Here is a 19,066-nt window from a genome sequence, read left to right on the forward strand (position 1 = left end):
TTTGAAAGTGAGAAGAATAAAAGTATAGATATTACTGCATGAATAGTAGAAATAATTACAGTTTGACTGTAGAAATCCTCGGTTTTTATTTATTGATTCAAGTTGGGGGCTAACTCGGTTGCTCAGTCAGTCCACCCTCTTAATTGCAAGCAAACCAAGGGATCCAGCAGCAATTTGGATAAGGCCAGACCACGATGCAAATTTAACTTTTTATTTATTAAAATTTAAAATTTTAAAAATTTATTTATTTATTAAATTTTATCAATATTATTAAAAGTAAAATTTTTATTTAAACTTATATTTTATAATTACTCTTAAATTTTAAAATTTTTTTTTATCCCTTAACCTTATATTTTTCAAACTTAAAAAATGATTATTCCCCCAAATTTAGGGTTTCAACTTTATATTTTTCTCATCTTGCGTGTTTTCTTTCTTTTTGAAAAATCATAGCTTCATCCCTCTTCAGTTTCAGTTTTTGATTATCGTCAACATCTTTCTTCTCCATTGTCAACGTTTATCTCCTCTGTTTTTGGCATGCTTCTTTTCTAAGATTGAGCCACTGACGCCCTTCTCTCTCCTATGGTGACTCTTATCAGTGCAAAATAGGGTTGAAATTAAGCAAGAGATCTTGCTTGATTTCTGGCCCATTTTGCATGGATGAGAGTCACCCAGGAGGAAGGCTGGCACCAATAAAGTGAAGTATACTAGACTTGCTCGATCTCAATGGACGATAATGATAAGAAATCAAGAAGGAGGTGCTTAATGGTGACTCAAAGGAGAAGAAAAATTATGTCTCGAGATTACTGGGAAAGAACGAACTCACTGAAGACTGGTACTAGGTTTGACGATGACTCGGTCTCTAACAGATTGGTGGCCAAAGACTAAGGGAATGACAATATTTCAACAATATTTCAAAATCTTAGGGTGATGGTAGGCATAAAGAAAAATATGTGGGGGGTTGTAAAAATTTGTGAAAGAAACCTTATGACCTAGGGAAAGTAACAAGGTTTAAAACAGAAGTAAAAGGATAATCTATGAGAAATTTTTTTTTTTTAAACTTAAAAAATAATATAAAATATCAAATTTAAATAAAAATTATAAATAATAATTTTATTTTTAATAATAATAATAAATTTAATAAATTAATAAATTTTTAATATAAAAAATTGAGTTTTCATCGTACCTTGATGGGACATAATCATTTGGCCGTTGGATAATAATTTCTACCTTACTAAATGTCTCTTTTTTGTCTTAAGATACATTGTAAAAGTTAAATTACATATTTGACATTCCTAAACTCAAATCTTTATGCTGTAACTAGTACAACACAGGTATTTCACAGGTGCCAACTCTTTATAGCTAGTATTATTAATTTAATTCACCTACTTAATCATGCTGATAAACTAATTAAAATTATCAGTCAATTTTTCTTCTTCATTCTTATATAACAATAGGCCACTCATCTCTGTTTCTCACTCTAAATTCATGGCTGCTTTGATTTTTATGTTTTACTTGTTAATTCTGATACCATATTTCTTCCCTGCATCATCTGTATCATCATCCCAACTTGTTCTTCTACCTCTGACCCACTCTCTTTCTAAAACTCAATTCAACTCCATCCACCAACTCCTCAAATCCACCACCACCCGCTCCGCCAACCGCTTCCACCGCCATCACAACAGTAATCAACAAGTCTCTCTCCCTCTCTCGTCTGGTAGTGATTACACTCTTTCCTTCTCCCTTGGCGATTCCAACTCCTCTGTTTCTCTCTACCTCGACACAGGCTCCGACTTTGTCTGGCTCCCTTGCCACCCTTTTCAATGTATTCTTTGTGAGTCCAAACCCGAAAAGGCTCAACCTTTTACCATTTCCGCCACCGCCTCAAGACTCTCTTGTCAATCCCCTGCTTGTTCAGCAGCTCACTCATCTCTCTCCACTTCAAATTTATGCGCTATTGCTAAATGCCCCCTCGACTCCATTGAAATGTCTGATTGTAAATCTTTCTCTTGCCCCCCTCTTTATTATGCCTATGGAGATGGCAGTTTGATTGCCACACTCTATAAAGATTCTTTATCCATGCCAGTCTCAGCACACAAGTCTTTGGTTCTTTCTAATTTCGCCTTTGGTTGCGCCCACACCACTCTGGCGGAAACCGTCGGTGTTGCCGGCTTCGGTCGTGGCGTACTCTCATTTCCAGCCCAGCTTTCTTCTTTATCTCCTCGACTTGGAAACAGATTTTCTTACTGTCTTGTCTCTCACTCGTTTGATTCTGAGAAAACTCGCCGCCCGAGTCCGCTCATTTTTGGCCGCTATGAAGATAAAGAGAAGGTTGAAGAAAGGGATGAAACTGAGTTTGTGTACACTGAAATATTGAATAATCCGAAACATCCGTATTTTTATACTGTTGGGCTGAATGGAATCTCGGTGGGAAAAAAGAATATTCCGTCTCCTGGGTTTTTAAAAAGAGTTGACAGAAAGGGAAACGGCGGGATGGTGGTAGACTCAGGGACGACTTTTACTATGCTGCCCAAGAGTTTGTATGATTCAGTGGTAGTTGAGTTCGATCGCCGAGTTGGCGTGAGTCATGAGAGGGCTAGCGGCATCGAGGAAAAGACGGGGCTGAGTCCGTGTTACTACCTAGGGAAGATGGCGAATGTGCCAATGGTGAAGTTTCATTTTGTGGGTAACGGTTCGACTGTGGTGTTGCCCCGGAGGAATTATTTTTACGAATTTTTAGACGGTGAAGATGGGTCGGAGAAGAAGAGGAATGTGGGCTGTCTGATGCTGATGAACGGTGGTGATGAGGAAGAGTTGAGTGGTGGGCCAGGGGGTATTCTAGGGAATTACCAACAGCAGGGTTTTGAAGTGGTTTATGATTTAGGGAAAAAAAGGGTTGGGTTTGCTAGAAGGAAGTGCGCATCTTTGTGGGAAAACTTGAACAAAAACTAGCATACGCATGGTTGACTTTGGGTTAGGGGTCTTGGCATTTTGACTTATGGTGAATAATAATAAGGGGTTTAGAATTTGATTTCAGTCACACTTCATTTTTTGCTTTATAAAATCCACCATAGTTTATACAATCACCTTGCCTGGCATGTGTATATAAATGTAGGTGGATATTTAAAGCAAAATATGAAGTGTGGGCAACGAAAGTAGAATAGATGGGGTTTTATTCTATGTTTAAATTGTATTCTAAAAAGGTTGCGAAGCAGATGTCGTTTTGATTCTTTTGAGTAAAAATTGTGTAATTGTTATTTGGTCTTTGTCACATCTCCGTAAAGTTAAGGGGGATCAAAATGTAAGGCTTTTTGTTCTTATCCACTGAGATGGGATGCGTTGAGACAGTGACCCAGACATGGCGCGGGTTAACTCACTCCTGCAATGGAAACCAGCTGTCTTATTGTATGAGGTGGACCCTATGTACCGGATTATTGATGTGGAGGTGCTTTCAGTCATCATTCCTGTGTAAGGGGCATTTAATTTAAAAAGTATTTTATTATCAAAATTAATATAATAATTTAAAATTTTTTAAATATAAATAATTATTATATTTAATAAAATTTCATTAATAAATATTAATATATAATTTTATTTAAAAATTTTAATTATAATTATTTTAAAATATTTTTTATATTATTTAATATATTAATAACAATAAAATTATTTTTACTTAAAAATTTTAATAAATACAATTATTATTATAATAAAATTGAGATTATTTAAATAATTTTTAAAATTTAAATAATAAAATTTATTAAAATATTTTATTAATTATAAATAAAATAAAATATAATTTATCAAAAAATAATAATCTTCTCAAATAAATATCCATAAAAAAACTATATAAATCCCCTCATCGGTAAGCTCAATTTTTACACATAAGTAAAACTCTTCTTTTTAATTTTTTAAGTATCCAAACAGTGGAGGATTACATAAAAACCTTTAATAATAGCAAATCCCGTAAAGAAAATATCTTTTCTAATTGATGTTCAACAAGCATGTAGTGATAGAGACAGGTTTTGCCAGCGATTTTGGAAGCAGTGGCGGAAAGTGGTTCTGCTTCACCTAAACCATGCAAAAAAACCAAAGCCCACTTGTTTTTTTATGTTGTTTGGCTGAAACTCAAAATTCTTCTTTTTTTTTTTTTTCAGATAAACCATACAACTATTATTATATTATTGTTTTAGTAATTGATTTTCAATTATAATTACTTTCTTCAATTATAATATCTTCTAATAATTTTTTTTATTTTTTTAATATTAGTAAAATTAATCTTTATTTTAAATAATTTTTTATTATTATAATAAATAATATTATATATATAACATTTTTAATATGTAGATTATATATTTTATTTTTAATTTAAAATTATTTAATTAAATAATAATATATTATTTATATATTTAAATTATTTAAATTATGAATATGTTACGTATATTCTTCCAAAGTAAGGCGTCATAGTACGGCTGTTGTCATGCCTGTGACAGTGAGTGTTTGGTCACAGCCAGCTGTCTCCATTCGTGTGCTTCTAGATTCGTCTGCACTCTTTAACTCTCCGGCACTATTTTATTTCTTAGGACCACAACCAATAATTAAACGTGGTAATAATTAAAATATACTAACTTTGAAGATTTCGTTTTCAGACCCCAAACTCCAAGTATGCGGTCCTTTCACTGCCATATTCAACTTACATGCCATTTTATCTAATCCCTTCAGAATTTAGATTTTACCTGAGGAGACCATACGATTAATTTTTTTCTTTTTTTATTTCAAAGGAACATCAGAACATGTTTGGTTGGCAGTACTGGACCGCATTAAAGGTTTTAAAATTAGAACTGTGTTTGGCTTAGTTTGATAGAGGGAAATTGTTCTGGAATTTTAAAAAACAAAAAAACCTTAATACAATTTCTTTAAATTTAAAAAAAAAACGTTCCTTACATTTTTCGTACTTAAATCATGTTTCTGTCTCCTTTGAATCATAATTTTTTAATAACTAACGTTTTGGAACAAACAATTTTTCTATTGAAATGAGTGTTTTAACTGTCAAAATTACCTTATTACCCTTAAGTGATTGTTGATCAACTTTGACTGATTCTCGTGACATAGAATATGCATTAATTCTAAGTGGATGAACATTCATATATTATTTTCAATATATATATTTTTTTTATGAGATTTCATCCATTTCCTAACCAATCTCAAATTTTTTTAAAAATCACAACCAAAGCATCCCTAATTTACAATTTCACTAATAATGAAGCAACTTAGACTAAAAAAACATAACATTCACAATAAACAAAATGAATAATGTAAAGCCATACATTAATTTTCCTTACTTTGTATTATTTATGAGTAATATTATATGTATATATTTTTAATATATAATTTTGGATATACAAATAATGTATCATTATATGATTGAATATTATTTTATCTTTACTTTAAAATTATCTAATTATATGCTGATATATCATTTATTTACTCTAAATGTATATTTAAAAATATGTACATAGAGTTTTATTATTTTTTTACAGTTCGATGAAAAAATAGATAGTCAGATAGGGGTAGGCCTAGATATGATCCAAGTCGGCTTAATCTCAAAAGTCTATTAAGCTTGATTTAACTCTACTCAAATTCGTTTGATTTAAATTTGGATTGAACTTGCGCTTAAAGATTTGGCTCATTTTTTAACTGAGTCAAACTCAAGCTAGGGGATGTTTGGCTAGAATTAGTAATTTAAATTCATGACTCGAATTTACGGTTCGAATTTAATAATTCGAATTTGTGACTTGGTTTGACTTGAATAAAAAATTTTAAATATTATTTGGGTTAAACGACTTGGTTTTGTCAATGAACCATGAACTTGAGTCATGAATTTAAGTTATACATTTGAATCATCAATTTGAACGATTAATTCGAGTCAAACCAAACTATAAATTTGACCAATTGATTCAAGTTATGAAATCAAACCAAACTCGAACTAAATCGAACTGAGTCATTTTTCATCTGAACTGAACTAGAATTAGACTATTTTTCATTCAAATCAAACTTGAGCTAAGAGATATTCGGACCCGATCTGAATCTACCTCTAGATGGGGGTATATAGAAACACTCTAACTTATTTTTGGATATAGGCCCATGATAAATTTCTCCCTACTCTTTCACGGCCCAACCACATCCCTTCAATTATCATTAAAAAATTCAAACATTTTTTTATTTTTTCTCAAAATATGTTATATAAATTCAATAATTATAATACATGTATTTACAAATAAGAAAAGTAACAGAATTGACAGTTAGGGCTTGGGCCCGCTCTTTTCCCGCCACGAGAGAAAACTTGATTCCTTAATTACTCTTCAACTTCAACACTTGCACCTTCCTTTTCAATCCACCATATCTGTTGTTGGAATTGCCATGCTCGTTTCTCTTCTCTCTCTCTCTCTCTTTTTTTTTCTTTAAATTTTTCCACAGTTTCTTGTTACCCGTTCATTCCACATATGCAAGAATCAAATTTATCCTTATATTCGATTCCTCACCTTTGCTTCATTCTTTTCAAATTATTTTCTTGTGGGTCAAGTCATCGGATTGAATTGCTCTCCTCTTTATGCTGTCTCAACATCGGTACTTCTTCATATTTCTGAATTGGGCATTTTCTTTTTCTTTTTTTCTTCTGTAGTTACCAAAACTTTTCATAAACTTAGTTGATTAAAATTTACAGAAACTTTGTTGAGATTTGTTCCTCTTTTGTTTAACAGTTTGGGGACAGGGCAGAAGGTTTGATGATTGTTAAGATTAGGCAATTGGAAGAATTTAAACATTACTGTCATATGTTTAGCATTTTCATTTAATACTTATAGTTGCTTATTGCAATTGAGTTGGGTACACATGAATTACGATGGGGAGATCATTATTCATGGGGATAGTGAAGAAGGTGAGGGATCAACTCCAAAGAAATATATTGGGGGAAAAACTAAATCTATGCATCCACCCCTTGAGTCTAATTGGGTTCTCCCAGCTGAAAAACAAGACAAACATCGTTCATCAACAAATACAGGCATTAACAAATTGTTAATTTATCCAAAGAAGGTTCAACGGTCGCTGAAGAGAATTGGGAGGAGCAAAAGCATGAAAAATATCCTCGAAGGAACTCCTGATCCAAAATATGAAGAAATTGTTAATTCTTTCCGTGAATTACTCTTTCTTGAGGGTCAGTTAACAACGAAAGACAATGACTATCACACACTTTTGCGGTAGGGTCAATTGTATTTTTGAGATATATGGAAAATTTGTGTTTCTTCTATGAATTCTTAGTTACAAAATTTAGTTTTTTTTGGTGGGTTTATCACAAAATGGTATTTTTCTGTGGTTTCAGATTTCTACGAATGAGGGATTTTGATGTTACAAAATCAAGAGAGATGTTCTTGAATTATCTCATGTGGCGCCAGGATTTTGGGGTTGATGCAATTACCAAGGTGAATTCTAGGCTCTTATCTTATCTTATACTTGGAAGTTGGAACTATTTTAATACTGTTGGAATTAATATATACAACTATTGTGAAGTTGTGTTCAGAATTCATATTTGGTCTCCAAAGGTATCAAATGGGGTTAAAAAAATTGCTTGGAATATGATAATCACCGATGTCTGTCAATAACAACTCTTCACTTTCTTCAAATTCCCTGAAAGGTGGCTCCTTATGGATATTTTGGATTCCACTTTCAGTGGCATCAAAATCACAGTTTTCTTTTCTAGATTAATCCAAGCTATACACGCTGATCCTCAAAAATACATTTATTTTTAAGTTGTGTGCCTTACTGAGTCCTGTTGAACTTCATCTGAGAAATCATGGACCTGTTAACTATATTCTTTCGCATGATACAATTGTTTTGAACATTCTGCAGGAATTTAAATTTGACGAGTTTAAGGAGGTCAAGCAATGCTATCCTCATGGATTTCATGGAGTTGATAAATTCGGTAGACCAATATACATTGAACAAATAGGGATGATAGATCTAAATGCCTTGCTGCAAGTAACCACAATTGAAAGATTTGTTAAGTATCATGTGTCTGAACAAGAGAAAACATTAAATTTGAGATACCCTGCTTGTTCGATTGCAGCCAAGAGGCATGTAGCATCAACCACAAGTATATTAGATGTGAAGGGAGTGGTGAGTTTCAGTTTACATCTTTTTCATCTTGCAAACTCTTCTCATAGACAATCATGTTGTTTTTGTTCTTTATTCCAAATTAATCAACAGGATTTTGCAAAGATTATTGTAGAATTTCACTTATAGCAGTACTTTCTCTTTTTGCCTTGTGGAACTAGTTCATTCCCAGAGGACGAAAGGTATCCTTAATCACAAACCTTATACAACTATATGCTACAGAATGTTTCCTGAGAGTTGCCCCTTGGTCTCCAACTTTAGATTTATGAAAGAATCTCCTTCAAGGGTCTGAAGTTGTCAATAATGACTTATTATCACATTACTCTACTGCAAGTTAAAAATTGATCCATGAACTTGAAATTTAAAATCTGTTTTTTTAAAGCTAGGAGCAGGGATGTTAATCTTAAGTTCTTGGGCTTATTTTCTGATGGTGATTCAAGGCTTCAAAGCATCTGTTTAACTCCTCTCTACAGACTTGATAGCAGAAGCGCTATAAATTTAAAATCAGTTTTGATTGATTCATTCTCTGTAAGACTATTTTGGCTGGGAGAGAAAACTTAGCTATAAATTTATTCTATATTGAACTTCATTTTGTTGTGAATTCTAAAATTTTTAAGTGCTATCTTGACCTAGGGAATGTCTAATTTCTCAAAGCCTGTAAGACAGCTCTTTATGGAAATTCAAAGGATTGATAGCAATTATTACCCAGAGGTAAGCAAATGTCATTGCTTTTCACTTTGAATAATCTATGAACAAGTAGATGGTTGAATGGTTAATTTGTGAGTCAGAACCAAGGGTTCATGGAAAGAAGTAGCTGTTGATTACCCAACAGCCACTGGGGCACAGCAGGATTGATACTTCTCATATACAATGTAGGACAGTAATATTGAATTTATGCATCAACCTTTTGAGGTCTTTTAGCTCATTTGGAAATGAGAGTGGTGTTGCTTTGGAAATATACAAACAGCCAGTTATAGATAGTATTACTCATTGAAGCTTAAACTATTTCTCAGATTGCCATTCTATTTGAGCATATTATGCTATACTAACTACCAGCCATTTTGGCATAAAACTATCTAGATCTGCTTTGAAAGCTGAGACAATAATTGGTAGATTTTGAGAAAAATAAAAGAAATATTGTTTTCCTGTGCCTGCAATTGCGTAGCAAAATAACTCATTGATTAATAGAAAGATTAACAGAAAAATAAAATCCTTGATTGATATCTATCAACCAAGGAAAATCTACCATACATAAGATAGTGCTTTAGATAACTCCATCCTATATTAATACAAAGGATGATCAATGAAACAAAATTGAAGTAAACAACATTTACAATGTTTATTAGAATTTTAATTAAAGGAGAAATAGTGCATTTACATTTTCCTAGATTTCCAATTAGTTTTAGTCATTGATTCCTTATCTTTTCACTTAAATTGAATTTAAATCGTGGAAGCAGAGATCTACATGGTTAACCTTCTTTGACAGAAATGGTCCTGAGGACAGACCAACTGGTGCCTCTGTTTATGTATGAGCATAAATTGAAGATGATGGGATATCAGGCTATGATAACTTTATCAATTCATAAATTTGGTTATTGAACTTTACAGACTTTGCACCATCTCTTCATAATCAATGCTAGCTCTGGGTTCAGGATGCTATGGAAAGTAATCAAGGCCTTTCTGGATGTACGTACATTAGCAAAGATTCAAGTAAGGATTCTTACCAATCCACAAATTTCATGTACAGTAGGATAAGAATACTGTGTGTACTTGTGCTTTTTCCTCAATAATGCCGTGTTTATTTTGACCATATGCGATTATTAAATTTCAGGTGTTGGGACACAACCACCTTAGTAACCTGGTTGAACTTATTGATCCAAGGTAACATTATTAGTGGATATCTATTTGTTTGCATGATTTTGTATAGATTATTGGTTGTGCATTTAAAATTACATGTTTCTGATGAAAAATATTGGGATAAATAAAAAATATTTTGCAAACATGCAGTAATTTGCCACGTTTTCTGGGTGGAAACTGCACATGTTCTGATTACGGTGGTTGCCTGTTAAGTGACAAAGGCCCCTGGAATAATCCAGAAATTACAGAAATTCTTCAGGTCAATTTCCAGTTTATTCAAGATATTATTGACTGTTGTCAGGGATTGAGGACTTCAAATGAATGATGTCTAACATGTTGTGTTTTGTATCACCTTAATTGGCATGGACTTTTCACTTATATTACAGGCAGTTTCCGCAACAGAAGAGATGGAAAATTATGGAGGAGACAATGATGAGCCTAATGGAGATGCTATGTTGAATCATACGGTGAGAGAGACACTTTTGCTACTGATACACAGTTAGGCCCTGTCAACTGATTCCCAAGAGCTTTCTGGCTCAATTTGCAAATACATCATAATAAACTTGAAATTAGGGATTTTAGTGCATAATGGTTATAGTCATTGTTTCCTCTGCTGTCCTCTTATAGATGCTAGGGGATTTCACAACCCAATTTTTTTTAATTAATGTATTCAACCTTTATAAAATATAATACAGGACTTTCAACAAGTTCAGGCCTCCAAGTATTCGGAAGATGTTTACAGCCCAACAACATGGAAAACTCTATTTGCAAGTTTGGTGCTTTTAACTGCACTACTTTATGTGTTTGGGGGAAAAAAACTATGGCTTGAAGTGTATTGAGAATGTCTGAATCAGAAAAACAACTACATTTAAAGAGTAGATTGCTTTGGGTTGTGATGTCAAATGCAACCCTTGTAAGCAATGTCCAATGTGCAAGTGGCTTTATAATTTTCTTGATAACTGTTTCATTTGTAATGACAAACAAAAAGAGTTTTTTTTTTTTTCCCCATAATCATATATATAAAATTGTTCAGTGTTAGAATTTCCTAGTCAGCTTTCTCTGTTAAAAGAAAAAGTAACTTGCTGGAGTTAAAGGCTTCATTTGTAAACTAAAACACAATGCAGCATAATGTGCAGAATGAAGAAGATACAGGAAATGAACAAATATCAGATATTAAGAAGCTTGCATTAGAGAAGATCCAGGCATTGGAAAGTGCATTTGAGGATACCAAGATGGTCGGTCAATTGCTAATATTAAGACTCTGATTCAATCTGTCTAAAAAACTAATCCAAATCCATTATTGACTGCTTCTGCATGACAGAAATTTCAGAAACTGGAAGCTGCAATTGAGGACACCAAAAGTGTAAGTCTTAAACTATGTCTATTCATTTCTCCCAGTCTTATCAAATTATAATTATTATTATTTGTCATCTTTGCTTTGTTTCCTGTTAACAGGTCTTGAAAGAATTTTTGCAGTATGTAGAAAATATGAAAATTTGAACCAAGAATTGTTTTCAGTGTTTCTGCTGAAAGCTAGGACTACTGTTGTGGTTTTGCTGAGGCACCTCAAGTGCTTTATGTGGGGGTCAAATGCATCTTAATATCTGTTTAATTGACCATGTTTAATTTATTGCCTTCATATTCATTCATATTTCAACTTTGAAGAATCTGTTTGACTCTATCTTCTTAATGCGCTATGGATGGAATAGCAACAAAACTGCCATGATTGAGGAATTGTCAATTTGATTTTGATAAATCATTAAATACTTGTTGGTGTATTTATCAGACCAATTTTGGGGACTGACGTGGCATTGGGAGTTTCTCACACGTGGTCATTTAAATTGTAATTGAATTTAGAGTAGACAAAAATTAAATATAAATATTGAAGAGGAGCGAGTAGAATGCAAATATTTGCGCAAGCGAATTAGTGATCCATTTTTATTCTTCTTCGAACGTTCAGCTGATCACTTGTCTCTCGCTCGCTTAAATCCATCTAAAACAAAAACAAGCACATATTTTTTCGATCTCTCTCCACCGAATCTTGTTTTCAAATACAATTTTTTTTCAACACAATAAAACACAGATCCGTCCTCTGGATCTTCACTTTCCAATCGCAACATTCTTGATTTATAATGACCACGGGAGAGCTTCTCAGCATCGAGCCTATGGAGCTCAAGTTTCCTTGTATGTTTTCCTTCTCGATCTGTTTCTCTTTCGGCTTTTAGGGCTTATTTGTTCTTTTTTCATTTTGCTTTTTTTTTTTTTTGTTGTTGTCGTCTTTAGTTGAGCTTAAGAAGCAGATCTCTTCTTCGCTTCTATTGTCCAATAAAACCGATAATTATGTTGCTTTCAAGGTATGATTTAATTCATTTCTCTGTTATTTTTGCATCTTATAATAAAATACTCTATGTTTTGTTGCTGGGGAATTTTTAGAATTGAAATTTATAAACCGTGAATCTTAAATTTCCGATTTTTCTTAATTTTGCGAAGTTGTTTGTTCGTTTTCTTTTATGAGGTAAATTTATGTTTTTCTTATAATTAGAATGGATCATATATTGTATTTGAATTTTTTTTTTAACCGCCAAATTAACGGTTAAATTAGAATGTAGATTTAGCCTGTCTGAATTTCTTATTGATTTTGTACAGGTGAAAACAACAAATCCAAAGAAGTATTGTGTGCGTCCGAATACGGGGATCGTCCTGCCTCGGTCAACATGTGATGTTATTGGTGTGCATCTTTCATTTTGTTTAAATGTTTATTGCTTTTTGTAATTTCAGTTTTCGGTGACAAGTTGTGAATGTTTGGTTTTAATTCAGTTACTATGCAAGCCCAAAAAGAGGCACCTGCTGACATGCAATGCAAGGATAAGTTTCTTCTTCAGAGTGTAAAGGCAAATGATGGTATAACTGCTAAGGATATTAATGCGGAAATGGTAATTATATTGAGATGATGTTATGCTTATACCATTGGTTTGGTCATTCTTGGAAGTATCATTTATGCAAGTGGGTTTTGTAGTTCAATAAGGAGGCAGGGCATGTGTTCGAAGAGTGCAAATTGAGAGTGGTTTATGTATCTCCGCCTCAACCACCATCCCCTGTTCCTGAAGGATCAGAAGAAGGTTCTGGATCAGACAATGGACATGTGAATGGAGCTGAGTTTGTTAATGTGAGTATTTTAGTTGTCCTTTTTATATGTTCAGTTTAAAGCTTCATTTGCTATCAATTAAAGAAACTGACACCATGCCTTATGGTGGTGAATATAGGCTACAAAATCATTTAGTGAGCGGCTTGAAGCTCATGATAAATCTGTAGAGGTAAAGTTGAAAATTTGTGCTTATTTTGCTAGATAGCTTTGATAATGATACATTTGGTTTTTGTACTGCATTGGTATGAATTGCTTATTTGCAAGAGTCGATATATACTTTGTTCTCCTTTATGGGGAGGAGAAAACCTTATGCTGTTCAATCAAGATGGATTCATTACTAGTCAGTGGCTTTTTTAAGTAGACTAAACAACAACATTCACCTATAAGAACATACAGATTAAGTCTTGTGGTTGAGATTAAAGTGCATCTGACTGGGTTTGTTTCTTTTGTGAGAAGAGTGCCACTTCTTCTCATAATTGATAATCTTTATAACCGTGATGTGTATATCATAAATTTTGTCCATTTCATTGGCTGTTCTATTAGGAAACTTGTTAGTTTCAGATGCAAATCAATCTTGTTTGGTGCTTGCTATCAGACTGAGTTTTACTTCATATTTCTTTTTTTTTTTTGGTTAAATGATAATGAAACCCATAACATGGAATCAGCGCTAGAACTTCTTTTTGCACTCATATATGCGGCTTAATTAAAAACAGAAAAATCAGATGCCATTCGTTAATTTGGGTCTTATCATTAATGTTGATTCTAATTGTTTTTATAAGAGTTAAGTTTATTAGACTGAGCTTTGGTTCTTCGTTGTTAGTGATTTTGAATTCAATATTATCGTATCAGCACTAGGGAATTCTCCTTGTGCTCATTTGAGTATCTTAATTACAAAGTGAAAACATCAGAGGCCACTTTTTTAACTTGGGTCTGTTAGCCTTAATGTCGATTTGTTCTTTGTTTATCAGAGTAAAGTGCAGCAGTTGTTTCCTTTAATCTTGTAATATTGAGACATTTTCTTTTCTTGATGCTTACATTTACTTGCTTATATAGCAAGCCCCTCTACCTTCATGCGATATACTTTAGTACCATGTTGCATTAAAAGAGTCTATGAAATAGTGGTTATATTACTCCTGACAATAATTTTTAATTTTCAGGCAAGATCTCTTATTTCAAAGCTGAGTGAGGAAAAAAATAATGCTATTCAACAAAATAACAAGCTTCGTCAGGAACTGGTGAGGGATTCGCATATGATTTCATATTTGTAGTTTAGACTTATTTCTTTTACTCTTGTCTGGAATTTTTGTTTTTTGTGGTTATATATTCATCTCCTATGTTGTAAGTAGATATGTCAAATCCTTCAGATGGACAAGTAAGCTTTTATATGTCTTTTGATGATTTACTACTCTATTGAACATATATTTGTACGTTTGAGTTGCATCAGCAAAACCAGGAAGATAGGCGAAATAATGGTGTGCTATGTGATGATTCAAGTGTTATTATTTTGTAAATCTTGAGTCTGATATCCTCATGAATGAAAATCTGTCAATAGAATTATGAGCTTGGCATACCAGGAGGATGTTTGAGTTTGAAGGTAGCAAAGTTTGATGCCTTCTGTTCCTGCCCATTGTTATAAAAATGATAAATTTGAACCACAAGTGTTGTGTTTCTGGAGTTTTTCTTGATTATCTTTTGTTTCCAGTCCATATATTATGTTGCTTCTCATTGTGGCTGAATTTTTTGCAAATGCAACTCTCTTTATTTCTACATTTCTTTAATAATTTTTTTCCTCCTGTGCTTTCTTGAAAATATTTGTCTATGTTTTAGTTTCTCCTTTTATATTGGTATTCAAGGTACATGTCACCTTTTTGATCTCCTTTTTTTTGGGGGGTTCCTGGGATATCCCTACTTGTGCATTGATGACCTTAACATCTAAGTCTGCTGGAGAGTGGCTATATAATTTTGTTCTCTTGGGACAGTTTCTAGGAAGTGGCAAGTTTTTTGCTTCCACAAAATGCATATTTTTTTCATTCCTTTGTCTTGAACTCTTTTGATTGTAATCACATGAAACTTTGAACCATGAAAATTGCTTATATGATGAGTTTAATTTGTGTAGGAATTCCTGAGGCGTGCAGGCAACAAAAACCGTGCTGGCGTATCATTCATATTTGTTATCTGCGTTGGTTTGCTTGGCATAATTATGGGGTACATGATGAAGAGATCTTAAGCATCTGTCCACTATAGAGTTTTGCCAGTATTTTTCTCTAGATTTCCCTTTGTCCCTAATCAGAGAAGGTGATAAAAGGGATGAAAAGGAAAAAACTAATGAGCAGACGTGTTTTTGGTAGTGGTTAAATTATCAAACTTTTTTAGGCGCTAGTTACTGAAATTTTAGTGTATTGTGCGTGAGTCGTGCTTTTGTTCACATGCATTCTTTTGTAACTTAAAAAGAATACTTTTCACTTGTGGTTAAGCCTGAAGGATTCTGATAATTGAAATACAAGTGACTTAATAAATCTACTGCTTGGAGATTATTTATTGCTTATTTGCTTTATAAACTTGTTTTTATGTAATTATACCTTAAAGGTAACCCCAATTTTATCTACTCTCAAACAAGTTCCTCTACATAGATTGATAAAACAGAGTTTATTTGATTTCCCATGAGACATTCCTTATTTTGTTCAGAAAGATGAAATAACCTCATATCTTTTAAGGGGTTTTATGACAAACTATAAGGTTTTTAATATTTTTGGAATAAAGTGGAAAACAATCTTAGAATATTTATAAAACAATAAAATAAATCTTGACAAATTTTGAATGCTATATAACCTGCAAAATCTAAAACTAACAAAAAATATATTTCATGTTAGATTGTGACAAATCTGTTATGATTATAAATTATGTTTTAGTTTAAATGATTATGTCTTATAAATGTTGTGTTTATTCATAAACATTACATCTATTCTTGAGAGTGGAAATTTTCTTAAGTTGAATCAAACTTGGTAATGGAATTGTAGATTGAATTAAACTAAGTTTAACTCTTCAGTTTGTTTGAGTTAAGATCAATTTAAGAAAGCTCGATTTTAATCAATCCTATTATGTATCTCCAAAATCATGTAAAACCTAATTAAGATTAATAAGTTTTTTCTTTTTTGGGCTTGATCGAGTTTGCTTTCGTGAGCTCGAGTTTGATAAATTTTTAGGACAGCTCAAATCTTTGGCTCACCGTAAACAAAAGATGGGAAAAACGATGGCATCATGAATTGCTTCTGCTCCTCCGCCGCACTTGCTTTTCCTTCTACGCTCATGCTCAGCTCTCCAATCTTGATGACATTGAGCGTCACTCTGATTGCTCTGTCTCCTTTTCAGGTACCATGGTTCTTCAACTTCTCTGACTTTATTAATTTTAAATAATTAGAGAAAAAGGAAGAAATTTGCATAAAATAGACCACATAATTTCTTTATTTCACCATCACACAAACTGAAATACACACTCCCCCATTTAAGGGAGGGAGAGTTTGTTTGGTTTGGGATTCTTCCACAAACGCACGGATTGATTGTTAAGACATATAACAGGGAGCTCTAGGGAAAGCGGTTGGCAGTCTTCTTTAATAGAGCATGGATATTGAATTAGAGTCTGCCTTTGCTATCCCTGCATGCATTTACCCAACATTATCATATCACTATTTCATCTTTACAAACAATAAAAAGAGAAGGAGAGGGGTCAAACCAACAGCTGCGAGGACGAGAGTGGTAAAAAATGCCGACTTATACGCTTTCTCCATCTCCTTAAATTTGCTTGTAAGCTGAGGCAAAATATACTGCCCGCTGCATATATAAGCAGTAGCTGAGTCTTGATAATGGCAAATTGGGAATGTTTGAATTCATTTATAAAAGATTTTCCCTTTTTCTGATTAGCAGTTATTACTATAATGTATCTCTGTCTTAGCATTGTTTGTCCTATCTTTTAAGAGGTGTACTGCATTTGGAATTATATAGTTTATCTTAATTATACTGGATGCACAAAATCAAGAAAGTACATTTCCTCTTAAATGCACAGTATTATTTTACCAAAAAAGATTAATATTATTATTATTATGGTGCCAAATTTAATTATGATATGAATCAGGTTAGAAACCTCTAATACACACACATGATTATCTCTCTTTTTTCCTTTTCTTTTAATACAAATTCTATTGATACACAGTGCGATTTAGATGACTGGCTAAATGTGTGTTTGCTTAATCCTCAAAAGGTTTTGGTGAAGCAAAATGCCCTGAAAGACTTGAAGAAGAATTTGAAACGGAAACACCCACTCTTCATATTTCTGTGGAAAGGAGAACGATAGCGGAGTTTGCTATGAAATCCCAAATCCCCTTTCACAATCACTTGTTTATTGGGCACATCCACTGTATATTCTTTAAGTCCTGTAATTGCAGAAGAAGCGTAAGCATCTTAATTTACTTGTTTTATCATATTATTTGGAACATTCCATTTCTATATGACAAGAGAATTAAATGCATGAACACTTCACATTCAAACTTGTTTCTGTTGTTTTATGTTAACAGGATTGAATTCCTCACCATTTATCTTTGAAGTAAGTTGGGAGACTCTTTGTCGACATTCAGCGCAGCCCATGTTTGCATTCATCACTATCACCTGAAACTGGAAACATATGGACAATTGACTTAACATTGACTGACCATAAAGAAGTGCTAAAACAACATTTCATTCAAGGTTGCTTTTTTTCAGTAGTATGGAATTTTGAGGATGTTTATTGAATCTTCTTATCCATTAAGGTTTATCAGTCCTGTCGTAATAATCAACTTTTATAATAATTACAGCTCCCCATTGGCCTGCCTCTAAATATTTAGATTCACATATATCAGAAAAAGAAAAGAAAGGCTTCAATGTTTCCTTCACAGAGATTTCAAAGTTGAAAACAAAACAAATATTAGCTTCTTATGATTGAACCATAATCCAACAACCATAGAGATTTTGCATTGAGACACATAATTGTACTAGGAAAAATATGCATTCAGATGAAAAAACGGGTTCTAGCTTACGATAAAGAAAAGAGTGAAAGCCTTGACCAAAAAGAAAAACACAGTAGGATAGGGATGTATTAAATACAGAAGAAGATTGAGCGTACCGTGGGAAGCGTCAGATTCTCAGAATACATAAGAGAGTTGTGGGTTAGTGCCACCATTATACAGCTGCAGATAAGCTTCAATTCTTCTGCTCACATTTTCAACTAAATTTTATCATATACATAAACATAACGCAGCAAGATTAGTTTAATTCAATTCAAAAGTTTTGCCTGCGCTAAGACTCTGAATAAGCCAAATTTAAAGTAGGTTTACTTGTAATTAATGTAAATTAAGACTTCCTCTTTGACATAGTTGGCATGTTATGCCCACCAAACCTGGTGATGCCCTTGCATCCACCTGTATGGATTTGTTGCCTCCATGTTCTTATAATTTACCACTAATTTATAATTATTTTGGTTTAAGATAAGATGGGAATCAAAATTGTTAAATTTTCAACATAGAAATACCAACTAAACAGGCGTGTACGAATGGACATATTGATACTTTAATTACAGAGAAAAGGTGAACGGAATACTTTGTGGACTCCGTCCTTAGTTTTGTTGCCATGGATGAAACAAGTGAGATTGGACCAATTACTTAATAAATATTATATAATTAGAAAGAAAAATGGCATTCCACCGTCTAAAGCAAATGTCTTTTATTGGACCAGGGTCACCATCACAAATTTCAACCACTTTGGGGGTACAGTTGAACTTTGACACCATGAATAGTGCTCAACACACAATTCCCTTCAAATGCACGTGCTAAATATCTTGAATTTGCTTTACAATTGAATTAATGGGTCATCTGT

General features: G+C 33.0%; 4 protein-coding genes and 1 long non-coding RNA gene across 11 annotated transcripts; 4 read left to right on the forward strand and 1 right to left on the reverse strand.

The window, feature by feature from the left end:
* The first annotated feature begins 1,424 nt into the window (after positions 1 to 1,424).
* Positions 1,425 to 3,458, forward strand: LOC123210480 (probable aspartyl protease At4g16563). The gene has a single exon (XM_044628856.1). The coding sequence runs from the start codon at positions 1,486 to 1,488 to the stop codon at positions 2,947 to 2,949; it is 1,464 nt and encodes a 487-aa protein (XP_044484791.1). The 5' UTR covers positions 1,425 to 1,485; the 3' UTR covers positions 2,950 to 3,458.
* Positions 3,459 to 6,288: 2,830 nt separating this feature from the next.
* LOC123211831 (phosphatidylinositol/phosphatidylcholine transfer protein SFH11) lies at positions 6,289 to 12,085 on the forward strand. 5 transcript variants are annotated; one of them, XM_044630751.1, is made up of 12 exons: positions 6,289 to 6,621; positions 6,756 to 7,250; positions 7,373 to 7,472; positions 7,900 to 8,166; positions 8,797 to 8,874; positions 9,772 to 9,873; positions 9,995 to 10,044; positions 10,171 to 10,279; positions 10,407 to 10,487; positions 11,145 to 11,255; positions 11,342 to 11,383; positions 11,476 to 12,085. In XM_044630751.1, exons 2-12 carry the CDS (start codon positions 6,886 to 6,888, stop codon positions 11,518 to 11,520), a joined length of 1,350 nt encoding a protein of 449 aa, XP_044486686.1. In that variant the 5' UTR covers positions 6,289 to 6,621; positions 6,756 to 6,885; the 3' UTR covers positions 11,521 to 12,085. The 5 variants fall into 5 exon arrangements, with proteins under 5 accessions (XP_044486686.1, XP_044486688.1, XP_044486685.1 ...); XM_044630753.1 differs by having other exon boundaries at positions 11,157 to 11,255; XM_044630750.1 differs by having other exon boundaries at positions 11,342 to 12,085.
* LOC123211832 (vesicle-associated protein 1-2-like) lies at positions 11,939 to 15,699 on the forward strand. The gene is made up of 8 exons (XM_044630756.1): positions 11,939 to 12,204; positions 12,304 to 12,374; positions 12,667 to 12,748; positions 12,838 to 12,953; positions 13,037 to 13,186; positions 13,284 to 13,334; positions 14,323 to 14,400; positions 15,282 to 15,699. The coding sequence occupies exons 1-8, from the start codon at positions 12,153 to 12,155 to the stop codon at positions 15,390 to 15,392; spliced, it is 711 nt and encodes a 236-aa protein (XP_044486691.1). The 5' UTR covers positions 11,939 to 12,152; the 3' UTR covers positions 15,393 to 15,699.
* Positions 15,700 to 16,102: 403 nt separating this feature from the next.
* Positions 16,103 to 18,026, forward strand: LOC123211076. The gene is made up of 3 exons (XR_006501320.1): positions 16,103 to 16,534; positions 17,421 to 17,611; positions 17,734 to 18,026. It is a non-coding gene; the product is annotated as an uncharacterized LOC123211076 (long non-coding RNA).
* LOC123211075 lies at positions 16,599 to 18,744 on the reverse strand. 3 transcript variants are annotated; one of them, XM_044629600.1, is made up of 6 exons: positions 18,529 to 18,744; positions 18,318 to 18,419; positions 17,749 to 17,830; positions 17,482 to 17,592; positions 16,900 to 16,993; positions 16,599 to 16,817 (listed from the first exon to the last, which is right to left on the reverse strand). In XM_044629600.1, exons 2-6 carry the CDS (start codon positions 18,372 to 18,374, stop codon positions 16,796 to 16,798), a joined length of 366 nt encoding a protein of 121 aa, XP_044485535.1. In that variant the 5' UTR covers positions 18,375 to 18,419; positions 18,529 to 18,744; the 3' UTR covers positions 16,599 to 16,795. The 3 variants fall into 3 exon arrangements, with proteins under 3 accessions (XP_044485535.1, XP_044485534.1, XP_044485536.1); XM_044629599.1 differs by having other exon boundaries at positions 18,318 to 18,742; XM_044629601.1 differs by having other exon boundaries at positions 16,896 to 16,993; positions 18,318 to 18,738.
* Between the last annotated feature and the right edge of the window lie 322 nt (positions 18,745 to 19,066).

This window comes from Mangifera indica, chromosome 3 (assembly GCF_011075055.1).
Source record: "Mangifera indica cultivar Alphonso chromosome 3, CATAS_Mindica_2.1, whole genome shotgun sequence".
Classification (NCBI taxonomy): Eukaryota; Viridiplantae; Streptophyta; class Magnoliopsida; order Sapindales; family Anacardiaceae; genus Mangifera; species Mangifera indica.

Bases quoted from the DNA above. Each gene is read 5' to 3' on its own strand.
- LOC123210480 (XM_044628856.1), top strand. From the start codon at position 1,486: ATGGCTGCTTTGATTTTTATGTTTTACTTGTTAATTCTGATACCATAT.
- LOC123211831 (XM_044630750.1), top strand. From the start codon at position 6,886: ATGAATTACGATGGGGAGATCATTATTCATGGGGATAGTGAAGAAGGT. The intron at 7,251-7,372 runs GTAGGGTCAATT...CTGTGGTTTCAG, and splicing joins GACTATCACACACTTTTGCG to ATTTCTACGAATGAGGGATT. The intron at 11,256-11,341 runs GTCGGTCAATTG...TCTGCATGACAG, and splicing joins CATTTGAGGATACCAAGATG to AAATTTCAGAAACTGGAAGC.
- LOC123211832 (XM_044630756.1), top strand. From the start codon at position 12,153: ATGACCACGGGAGAGCTTCTCAGCATCGAGCCTATGGAGCTCAAGTTT. The intron at 12,205-12,303 runs GTATGTTTTCCT...TGTCGTCTTTAG, and splicing joins TATGGAGCTCAAGTTTCCTT to TTGAGCTTAAGAAGCAGATC. The intron at 12,375-12,666 runs GTATGATTTAAT...GATTTTGTACAG, and splicing joins ATAATTATGTTGCTTTCAAG to GTGAAAACAACAAATCCAAA.
- LOC123211075 (XM_044629600.1), bottom strand. From the start codon at position 18,374: ATGGTGGCACTAACCCACAACTCTCTTATGTATTCTGAGAATCTGACG. The intron at 17,593-17,748 runs GTGAGGAATTCA...CTGCAATTACAG, and splicing joins ACTTACTTCAAAGATAAATG to GACTTAAAGAATATACAGTG. The intron at 16,818-16,899 runs GTTGGTTTGACC...AAATGCATGCAG, and splicing joins CCACTCTCGTCCTCGCAGCT to GGATAGCAAAGGCAGACTCT.